General features: G+C 66.6%; 3 protein-coding genes across 3 annotated transcripts; 1 reads left to right on the forward strand and 2 right to left on the reverse strand.

The window, feature by feature from the left end:
- Positions 1 to 266: 266 nt before the first annotated feature.
- Positions 267 to 2231, forward strand: EMIHUDRAFT_250781 (hypothetical protein; the record flags this gene model as incomplete). Its single annotated transcript, XM_005756205.1, has 4 exons — positions 267 to 701; positions 784 to 900; positions 1069 to 1206; positions 1974 to 2231. The coding sequence occupies 4 exons, from the start codon at positions 267 to 269 to the stop codon at positions 2229 to 2231; spliced, it is 948 nt and encodes a 315-aa protein (XP_005756262.1).
- An 858-nt stretch (positions 2232 to 3089) lies between these two features.
- EMIHUDRAFT_121734 (hypothetical protein) lies at positions 3090 to 7009 on the reverse strand (the record flags this gene model as incomplete). Its single annotated transcript, XM_005756206.1, has 7 exons — positions 3090 to 3295; positions 3982 to 4096; positions 4182 to 4305; positions 4501 to 4652; positions 5219 to 5529; positions 5883 to 6269; positions 6358 to 7009. 7 exons carry the CDS (start codon positions 7007 to 7009, stop codon positions 3090 to 3092), a joined length of 1947 nt encoding a protein of 648 aa, XP_005756263.1.
- An 886-nt stretch (positions 7010 to 7895) lies between these two features.
- On the reverse strand, positions 7896 to 9196 carry EMIHUDRAFT_250784 (hypothetical protein; the record flags this gene model as incomplete). Its single annotated transcript, XM_005756207.1, has 6 exons — positions 7896 to 7910; positions 8094 to 8126; positions 8202 to 8327; positions 8401 to 8430; positions 8588 to 8610; positions 8746 to 9196. The coding sequence occupies 6 exons, from the start codon at positions 9194 to 9196 to the stop codon at positions 7896 to 7898; spliced, it is 678 nt and encodes a 225-aa protein (XP_005756264.1).
- Positions 9197 to 10605: the final 1409 nt, after the last annotated feature.

Consider the following 10605-nt stretch of genomic DNA (forward strand, 5'->3'; position numbering starts at 1 on the left):
CGACCGGACGGACGGCCTAACACGACGGTTACTGTACGCGCTCGTGTGGTGTGGTGGGGGGTGGGGGGGTATGGTCCTGCTGGCCAGAGGCGACGTCCTGTGCGGGTGGGGGGGTATGGTCGCGGCGCCAGGGCCGGGCGAACCATACCCTACCCCCTAAATATCCTCGAATCCTGCAGAGCCTCTCCGGCCCGGCACGGCCCAGCAGCGCGCGGCGCCAGGCTCTAACTATTTAGGCGGCCTGCTCAGAACGAGTCAACCGACACATGAGCGCCCCGACGAAGAAGCGCCGCGTCGAGCTCGTGCAGGTGGCACCCGCCGGCGGCGAGGCCTCTCTACAGCTCTCTAGCTTTGCACCGACTCTCTCACTCGCCGACGGCGTCACCGTCACGCTAAGCTCCACACCGCCCGCAAAGACGGAGACCGTGGCAAACGCAGAGTCTCTCGCCGCGGTGCTCAAGCGCCGAGCCGAGGTTGCGCGGCAGACCCACGACCGGTGGGTCCGTTCGCCGCGGGCAGCGTGGATCCAGTCGCTGCTGGCAGAGCTCGGCCCTCCGGCGAGGGAGGAGCTGCTCGCGCTGCAGCGGCGGCACACGACACTCGCGGCGGAGGACTTTGCGACGCGGTGGGAGCTCGGCGCCGAGTGGTCGGGGCGGGTCGTTGCGCTCTGGCTCGGCGCGGAGGGGCGGAGCGTCGAGGAGGTGATTGCAAAGGCGGCCGGAGCTTGGCGCTCCCGACACACTCGCGACCCTCTTCTGAGACGAGCCACGGCTAGTTGCAAAGGCGGCCGAGTTTGGGCACGAGAAGGAGGAGCTCTCCTCGGGCGTCGTGCTCGAGGGCGGGCTGCTGCACTCGCTCGCCACCGGGGCAGACGTCGGCGTCGAGGAGCTGCTGCCGTGGGTCAAAGCACTCACCGCCGCCGCCGCCGGCTCGGCCGGCGGAGCGGCCACCGAGGCTCCGCCCTCCCTTCCTCTCTCTGCCACGTCCGCCCACCTATCCCTTCCGGTTCCATCCCCCCCCCCCCCCCCCGCCCCCCCCTTCCTTCAGGTCGCCACCCTCGGGCCCAAGCAGATGCTCCTCATCCTCCCGGGAGGGGCGCACGGCGTCTACGTGCCTCGGCCGGCGCTGCAGCTGCCTCCGCCCGCCCGCCCGCTGCCGCCCTTCCGCCTCTCCGTCATCCGCGCTGCGGAGCTCTTCGTGGCCCCGGTGTGCGACTCGCGAGATATGGGGGAGATATGGCGAGATGTGGCGAGATATGGCCCCGGTGTGCGACTCGCGAGATATGGGGGAGATATGGCGAGATGTGGCGAGATATGGCCCCGGTGTGCGACTCGCGAGATATGGGGGAGATATGGCGAGATGTGGCGAGATATGGCCCCGGTGTGCGACTCGCGAGATCTGGGGGAGATATGGCGAGATGTGGCGAGATATGGCCCCGTGTGCGACTCGCGAGATCTGGGGGAGATATGGCGAGATGTGGCGAGATATGGCCCCGGTGTGCGACTCGCGAGATCTGGGGGAGATATGGCGAGATGTGGCGAGATATGGCCCCGGTGTGCGACTCGCGAGATATGGGGGAGATATGGCGAGATGTGGCGAGATATGGCCCCGGTGTGCGACTCGCGAGATCTGGGGGAGATATGGCGAGATGTGGCGAGATGTGGCCCCGGTGTGCGACTTGCGAGATCTGGGGGAGATATGGCGAGATGTGGCGAGATATGGCCCCGGTGTGCGACTTGCGAGATCTGGGGGAGATATGGCGAGATGTGGCGAGATATGGCCCCGGTGTGCGACTTGCGAGATCTGGGGGAGATATGGCGAGATGTGGCGAGATGTGGCCCCGGTGTGCGACTCGCGAGATCTGGGGGAGATATGGCGAGATGTGGCGAGATATGGCCCCGGTGTGCGACTTGCGAGCGGCTCCTGATACAATGGTCAATGCAAACAGTGGATGCCCTCGCCTTTCGTGACAGGTGTGCGACCTGTACGAGCGGCTCCTCCTCTCCGCAGCCGACTGGGCCACGCCTCTCGGACTGAGCGAGCGCGAGGCGGAGGCGGAGGCGGCGACGCTCGACGCCTTTGCGGCCGTGCAGCAGCGCGCCTGCGCTGAGCTCGGCCTGTCGCGCAGCGACTGGACCTTCTTCGCGACGCTGCTACAGCGGCGGTGGGATGCCGCCGCGGAGGCGGCCGGGCTGGAGGGGGCCAACAGAGAGACGACAATCCCTCTGTAAGTAGTACAAAACAGGTCCAACAGAGTCACAAATTGCCCGGTGGACGGCGGCTGATCACACGACTTGGCGTCTCTCTCTGCACTCTGGCTCCGACCGGCTCAGGTCGTGCTCGTGGCACGTGGGGGGGGCGGGGCATATTGCTCATGTGTAAACGGGGTCTCTGGGGCGGGAGCCCCCTAGCGGCCCGCCGCGGGCGCTAGCGCGTTCCACACAGTGCGATCACTCCAGACTCACCCTCCTCGCCCTCCCTCCGGCGCCGCAACCGACGCCGACCGCGCAGCGGTGCCGCCCGTCGGCGACTTGCGCGGCGGCCGGCGATCCGTCGAGCAGGAGCCGGCGCGGCGCGCTGCTGCCGTCGCGCACGCACACGGTGGCGGTCGTGCCGCACGGCGGCGCTACGCGCGTCTCGTTCGGTGTGGCGTGCACGTCGATGAAGCCGTGCAGCGTGGGCACGCGCAGCGTGGCGTGGGTCAGGCGGGCGAGGCGGGGCCGGACGGAGAAAGTCGCGAAGCCGGGCGACGTCTGCGACACCCCCACGACCCCGCCAGCGACGCCGGCGAGGGGCGCCGTCCCCCACGGGTGCGACGAAGTCCCCCCCGCGCCATAGAGGCCCTGCGACGAAAGAGGAGGGTGGACGAAGGGCTCGAGATCGGCCCCGCTGTGTCCGCCGCCGCCGCCGCGCCTCGCGAGTCATCGTCGCGTTGTAGTCTCGCATCATCGCGCACCTGCACGGGCGAGCGTGCCGCACACGCGTGCCGCATACTCTCACGGCAGCAGACTCACGCGCCCTCAGACGGCGCTCGCCTCGCCAGCTCTGCGCGTCGCACTTTGATCTCGGCTAGTCTCGGCTAGTCTCGGCTAGTCTCGGCGCCAGCCCTGCGCGTCGCACTTCGTCAGCGCGCGCAGCAGCGCGGAGCCGTCGTCGCCGTCGAAGGCCGCGAGCGCGCCCAGAAAGACAAAGGCGCCGTAGTCTCCGAACCCCTCGAGGCCCCACCCCGCCAACTGGCTCCATGCGGCCGGCACCGACGCGGCGGGCAGCAGGCCGAGCCAGAGCATCCACGCGCCTGCTCACGGCTGCAGCCGTGAGGCGACCGCCGTGAGGCAGGTGCGAAGAGCAGCCCACCGCGCACTCGTCGTCACTCCGCTGCGCCAGCCGACCTCCGAGCAGGCGCCGTCGCACCAGCGGCCCGTTCCGTTGCCGTCCCACATCCGCGCCTCCATCGAGGCGCGCAGGGCCGCCGCCTCGCCCGCGAGGGAGGCGGGTGATCTCGGGTGATCTCGGGTGATCTCGGGTGATCTCGGGTGATCTCGGGTGATCTCGGGTGATCTCGGGTGATCTCGGGTGATCTCGGGTGATCTCGGGTGATCTCGCCTCGCCCGCGAGGGAAGCGGCGAGCGCGGAACGGTTGAGCAGCTCCGCGAGAGACCCGAGCCGGCCGAGCCCGGCGAGTGCGAAGGCCTGCACCGCGGCACCGAGAGTGCGTGAGGCGCCGCACTCCGCTGGCCAGGACCGGTGCTGGTGGTGGGGCCGGGCGCCTGCGTGACGGAGAGATGCTCCGAGAAGGCGAACATGCTCCGGTTTGGCGCGGGGCGCCAGTCGACGATGTGGTGTCCTTGTCCGGCTCGGCCAGCCGCGCAGCCTCCGCGTGTGACGGCGGAGCAGTTGAGCAAGCCTAACCGCAGCCCACGTCGCGCGTGCAGCGGCGTCGTCTCGGGCAGAGCGGGCGACGGCTGCTGAGAGCGGGCACACCCGTCCCGTCCCTGTCCTGCAGCCGCAGGTTGTGCACCAGCAGAGGCATGTACGCGGCGGCGAGGTCCGCCTCGCCCGTGGCCCAGTAGTCCGCGTACGCGAGAAGCGCCGTCATCTGCTGCCACTCGACCGGCCACTTCTTAGACACTTCCTAGACACCTCCTAGACACTTCTTGAGCAGGCGCCTGCTGCCACTCGACCGGCCACGTCGGGAAGGCGAAGACGTACGAGTGAGAGTGGCGCGCCCACGCAAAGTCTCGCTGCACCCACCCTCGCGCGGTCGCCGCCACCAGCCCGTCCGCCTCATACGGCCTCCGCTCGCGCCTACGGGACACTTCCCGGACATGTCGTGAACGTGTCCTAGACAGTCCGCCTCGCACGCCTCCGCTCGCGCGTGTTGGAGTCGGTGTACGTGTCGATGATACCCGCCTGGGGCCGTGGTTTTCATTGTGAAAGAGTAGCTGTTCCTTCTCGATGATGACTAGGTACGTGTCTATGACGCCCGCCTGCACTGTGTACCGCGACAGCTCCCAGACCGCGTTGAGGGTGGCGTCGCTCGAGTCGAAGCGGGCGTGCCCCTCCTCCCAAGGGTACTCGACCCGCCACGCACGCAGCGCCCAGCCGGCCCTTGCGGCCAGCGAGTCGGCGAAGACGACGTTGACGTAGCGGAACTATAAAACATCGGGCGTGCTTAAGACCGTGACATACAAGGCCCCAAGCAGGCTCTAGAGCAAGTGTCCTCCATGTACTGATGCTGCTCGATGGTCTGCGCGCCCGCGCGGAGGGTCCACTCGAAGTCAAAGCCCCACGTGTCGCCAACCACGCCGGAGGAGGACTCGCCGCCGGTCGCACTGGGGGAGCCCCCGCGGCCGGCGCCGGTCGCACTGTGCGCGGCCATCCGCTGCACGCTCTCACCGGAGACGACGCGCACACGGCTGCCTATTTCCACACACACGCCCCGCTTGGACGCCGCCGCCACCCCGCCGCACCGCCGCCAGCTCTGCGAGCAGGCGGGAGGAGGGGCGCCGGCCTGGTGGGATGCCGCCGCCGCTGCTCAAGACGAGCCCGCCCTGCAGCTCGCGCCTAGGCACACTTCTCGGACATGTCGTGGACGTGTCGTGGACGTGTCGAGCCCGCCCTGCAGCTCGCGCCTAGGCACACTTCTCGGACATGTTGTGGACGTGTCCTGGACGTGTCGAGCCCGCCCTGCAGCTCGCGCCCAAAGTCGGCGAGGAACCTGCGGGGGAGCACCGGGGCAGCACCGTGGTCGCGCGACGTGCGAATCTGCGGCGGAGCACTTGGTGGCGGTGTCTGCGAACCAAGTCGCGTTGAGGCGCGTGATCGACGGCACGAGCAGCTGCGAGGCTGGCGTCACCATGACGGGCCGCGCCATCGCCGCGTGCAAGCCCGCCGCCTTCCGGGCGGGCAAGACAGGCACCGCCGCCGCCCACCCCTCGCCCGGTGCAAAGGCGTCGTCGTCTCTCCATCCCACTGGCTCGCGTCGTGCGTCGGTGTCCTCGAGCGCCTTGACATAAGAAGTGCCTCCTCCTCGCCGCGGGCGGAGGTACGCGTCCGCGTCGAAGGAGGACCTGAGGCGATGCAGCAGAGGGAGTGTCGGGGACAAGCGGTGGCCGTGTCGTGGGCGTGTCGTGGGCGTGTCGTGGGCGTGTCGTGGGCGTGTCGTGGGCGTGTCGTGGGCGTGTCGTGGGCGTGTCGTGGGCGTGTCGTGGGCGTGTCGTGTGTCTCTGCGGACCAGGTCGCGTCGGTGACCAGGCGAAGCGAGCCGCCCGAACCGGTCGCCCAGCAGTCTGTCCACCCCTCCGCCCCGCTCCGCCCCCCCCGCAAGCCGCCGCGAGAAGCCGCGGCCACGCCAGCGCTCGTCGACCTGCCACGCCGCGCACCGCAACCCACCGCCGCACCCGGTGCCGCGGAGCCCGCCGCCGCCGCCGCCGCCGCCGCCGCTGCCGCTGCCGCTGCTGCTGATGCTGCTGATGCTGCAGAGAAGGGTGGAGCAGTGGAGAAGGGTGATGCTGCAGAGAAGGGTGGAGCAGTGGAGAAGGGTGATGCTGCGGAGAAGGGTGGAGCAGTGGCCACCTCGAGCTGGAGGAGGACGCCTCGCCCCTTGTCCTCGCCCTGGCCTTCGCCTTCGCCCTGACCCTTGCCCTGGCCCTTGCCCCCGACGCTGCCTAGCCCCTGCAGCGCGACAACCACCCGCCCTCCCCGCGCAGCCGCCGAAGCGATCGCCTCTGTCGCGTCGAGGGCGACGTACGGCCGCGCCATGAAGGTGCCTACCAGACGTCCAAAGGTGAGCATAGGAAGCGACCTGCGAGCCGAGCAAGCGATGGGCGCCGCTCCCTCGTTCGAGGTGTCTAGGACTTGTCTGGGAGGAGTCTAGGAAAGCGCCGTTCCCTGCTTCGAGCGACGCCTCGCCGCGGCCGGGGCCGACGCCGACGAGGAAGCCGCCGACGTAGAGCTTGAAGCCACAGAGCACGTAGTCGTCCGTCAGCGCCGACACGAAGGCGGTCGCGCGCCGCACGCTGCCCGCCCGAGGCGCCTCCACCTCAGCCCTCAGGAAGGCAAACGTGCCAGAGCCGTTCCGGCTCCAGACGTACGAGGCGCTCGGCGCGAAGCCGTCGAAGAGCGCGGTGACAAAGGCACCCTCCTCGGACGGCGCGCTCTCGCTCGGCACGCTTTCGGCGGCCGGGCCGAGTGAGGTGGTCGTGACGGTCCACCTGTAGGCCGTGCCTGGCGAGAGAGGGTGCCCGCCGTATCCGATGGTTGCGCTCGAGCTGCTGCGAACAGAACCGCTGTCCCAAACGACGCCGCCCGTGATCTCCGCCCACACTCGCAGCCGGTAGCTCACTTGCGCGTGGTCCGGCTCCGACTCGGACGGAGGCACTATCCACGAGAAGCGAGGGCGGGCAGGCACGCCGAGCGCGGGCGACGGGAGGAGGTTTACAAGCAGGCCCGACGGGGCGGCAGGCGAGCCGAACGGGAGGGCGAGGAGGAGGATGAGCAAGTGGGGCATCAATGTCACAGTTTTGTGGAGGCGGCGGTTGACAGGCTCACGAGATAGCGGTCCGGCGTCGCTCGTGCCGATCACGTTAGCCGCCCGGGGGGGGGGGGGGGGGGCCTGCCATGGATGGCGGTTACCGCACTCCAAGTGCTCCAACCAAGATGGCTCCCTCGCACGACTTCGCACGGGACTGGCGCGCACTGACACACACACATGGCACAAACACAGGTACAAAACGGGAGCCGAATCAAATAAAATATTCTTAGCTTCTTGCCCCCCCTCCGAGACTGGAGACAGTCACACCCCAGTATCAGACCAGGGGGAGTGCCCCCCGCCCCCGCTTGCCCTGACTGCACAGGATAGATAGGCGTGCCCCAATCGGCGACACATAGCGGGGCACACTGCGCAAGGAGGGGGTGCGACGGCTTTCTTTGTCCTCTCGAGGGAATGTTCTCTCGGCGCCCATGGCCTTCTGACCACTTCGGGCGTCGGTGTGTGTGTGGTTCCCTCGGTAATGTGCTACGGGTGTGTATGGGCCGCCGGTTCCACGCCACCGGTCCACGAACATCTACTCTGCTGAGAACGGCCGGTGGCACCTCGATGGTCGAGTGGCCTCCGCGCTCCGGTTCGAATTCGGCGAGTTGACCCTTATATTTTTTTCACACCTAGCGGGCTCAATTTTGCTCTGATGCCTCCTACGTATTCGAACTCAAATTCTCGGGCAGGCGCCCGGTGCGTTGGTCGTTTTTCGTCACGGGAGCGGGAGCCGAATCAAAGATTTTTGGCTTTCTTGTGTGTGCTGGTCGTAGCCCGAAACACCGCTTGAGCACTTGAGCACTTGCGACTTGGAGTCGGCAGTCGGTAACCCGCAGGGCCTCACACCCACAGGGCCGGGGAGCTAAGAACTGTGATTCTGTGTGAGCTCCGGTGTCCTGATCTGCTAACAACATACCAACCTGTTTTGCACTAACCGTGCCGATCGGCATCGGGCCCATCGGTGGCCCTCTAGCGCTTCTTACTCGAGTGTCGAGTCAGGTATAAAAGGCAGGCTAGCATGTGTAGCAAGACCAAGTAAAGTGCTCCAAGCACTCGTAACCTGCCCGATGCTTTTTGGCATGTGGTTAGGCTCCTGCGGGCGGCGCTGCACGTGCCAGCGGCGCGAGATCGGTTTCAGATCAAGAACACTCACTCACGCCCGACTCACCCTGACAACCCGCCCCGCCGGCGGCCCAGCCTGGTGGCGAGCGGCCAAGGCGCGCTGGCGGTAGAGCGCACGCTGGCGGGGGTCTGTCGGCTCCAGCTGGCCGACCGCAGCCTCGAGCTCGGCGACCTGTTCACAGGCAGAGTACGTGGTACGCCGGCTCACAGTGCTGCGCGCCCTCGCCCCCTCGAGCTCGGGCGACCGCCGCGCGCGAGCATCGGAGGACGCCCTCCTGCGCGCAGGCGGATAATCTCGGGGGAAATCTCGGGGGAAATCTCGGGGGATCTCGGATGATCTCGCTCCTGCGCACAGGCTGCTGAGCCAGATCTCGGCTAGATCTCGGCTAATCTCGGCTTCGCCTGCGCCGAGAGGATGGCCTGCGCCTGCACATGCACGCGCGAAAGTGAGTTAGCTGGGTACAAGGGCTATACGCATGCAGCAGCACTGCTGCAACTACGAGACTACCGAGAGTACACAGGCCGGACTCACGCCGCATCTGGGCCTCGAGATACAGGGAGATATGGGGAGATGTTCCACATCTAGGCACCTTCAGCCTTTGCTATCCTCGCTTCCACCGCCTTCACCTCCTCAACTATTTTAGTTGCTCCTACTTGCTGACGCGCTGCTTGCTGCCGCGCTGCGGCGGAGCGAAGACGGCGCAGATGCTGCGAGCGCTCGTGCACCTCACTCCGCTGCGACTCGACGCGCCTCTCCGCCGAGACAACGTCGGCGCGAGCAGAGTACAGCGCGGCGCGCTGCCGCTCGCAGAGCGCAAAGCGGAAGACGTGCACCCAGCGCGTCGCGTGTGCGTAGCGGCCGACCACCTCTCTCCCCGAGGCGCTCGTGAAGCGAGCCTCAGCCAGCGGCCGCCACAGGCGGTCGGAGCTCGCGAGGCGGCGCAGCCGGCGGCTGAGCCGGGCGACGGCGAGCAGTTCCGTCTCGCAGCAGCTAGTGAGAATTTTTGCGACGAGCTCCTCGGGGAGGTCGTCGAAGCCCATTCCGGCCAGTGCCGGGGCTGTGGGCCCGAGAGATGGGCCGAGCGTTTTTGATCTCTCGATGGCTGAAAGGGCGACAGGGGAGGAACGTTGATGGCGCCAGCGCCTGCTGTTGACAAGTGGGGAGCAAACAGTGCAGACTGTGCAGGCTCCTACCGGCACTGGCTGGCCCCTTCCAGATAGGTAGGTAGGTTGGTCTTGTTTGGCCCAAAAGGGCCCTGCAATAGGTAGGTACCCCCTATTTTCATCTTTTTTCGCTTCGCTGCGCGGCCTGGGGATAGGTAGGTAGGTAGGGCGTTTTGGCGCGAGTCAGTGCCAACAGACCCCCTATCCGGGTAGGAGCCGGAACCCTGTTGCGTGTTGGGCCACGGTGACTACTCGAGCAGGTGTGAAAAGGCTCGGCACTGAGGGATCAATGGCTATTATTATTCGGGTTGCTTTGCCGTCATCATTCCTATCTGATTTAAAAGGTTCTAATCTAAATGGAATAGTAAGGAATCGGCGCGGCACAACTAGAGCTGACCGGGTTGGCTCGTGCTCAATACGTAAACGCCTTCCAGTTGTTGTTTGAGGTGTAGGAGCTGCTGCCATCTTGCGAGACGCGGCATGTGTCGTCCTGGGTGTGGTACGAGCAGCAAAATTCGTGGTGGTAGCTACTGTTGGTGGCGTGTTCGACACACGCGTTTCGGCAGTTACCGGCGGTGTTTTTGTTGCTCAGCCCAACGGAGACGTCCTGGCACTTGTAGTTCTCTGATGGATGCTGTAGTCGCTGTAGCTTGGGGGTGGCGACAGTGGGGCAGGCGGAGACGGGGTTGGTGTCGCAGGATAATTAATCACCTCGAGCTGAACCCGCCCGCCCCCCCAACGGCAACACACACCTATTATCACCCCCAGTGATGAATGGTCTGACTGTGTCCCTATCCCTTGAGCACTTGAGCACTGGATAGGGTCGATTCCGCATGGTACGGGACCCCTCGATCGTCTCGCCCACCCTCACTGGTATGTTCATTGGGGGGGGTCATCACAAACACGGTACAGGATCGAGGTGCACGCTGCCGAAGCAGTGTCGTCCCCCCTCTCCCCGACGGCGATGGCGGTGTGACCGATCGAGCTACAAGAGGAGCTTGTTCAGCAGGATCCGGGATAGTCAGATGCACTACCTCACTGGGCCTGAGACCATCACACGACAGCATCCCGTCACCGTCTCGGATTTATGTGGGGTCGAACCACTCCGGGATGGGCAAGCCCATCAATTTTCGTTTCGTATTTCCCCTGCACCTGCAGGAGATGGCGAGAGAGGGATGAGTGGAGCTGGGAGGAGGGGGAGAAGAGGAGAGGCGGGGGCGGGGTGGGGAGGGGGGGGGGGGGGGGGCTTTTAACCGGGGGACCCAAAGGGGGGGGGGGGGGTCCTA

This window comes from Emiliania huxleyi (genome assembly GCF_000372725.1).
Source record: "Emiliania huxleyi CCMP1516 unplaced genomic scaffold EMIHUscaffold_982, whole genome shotgun sequence".
Taxonomy (NCBI): Eukaryota; Haptophyta; order Isochrysidales; family Noelaerhabdaceae; genus Emiliania; species Emiliania huxleyi.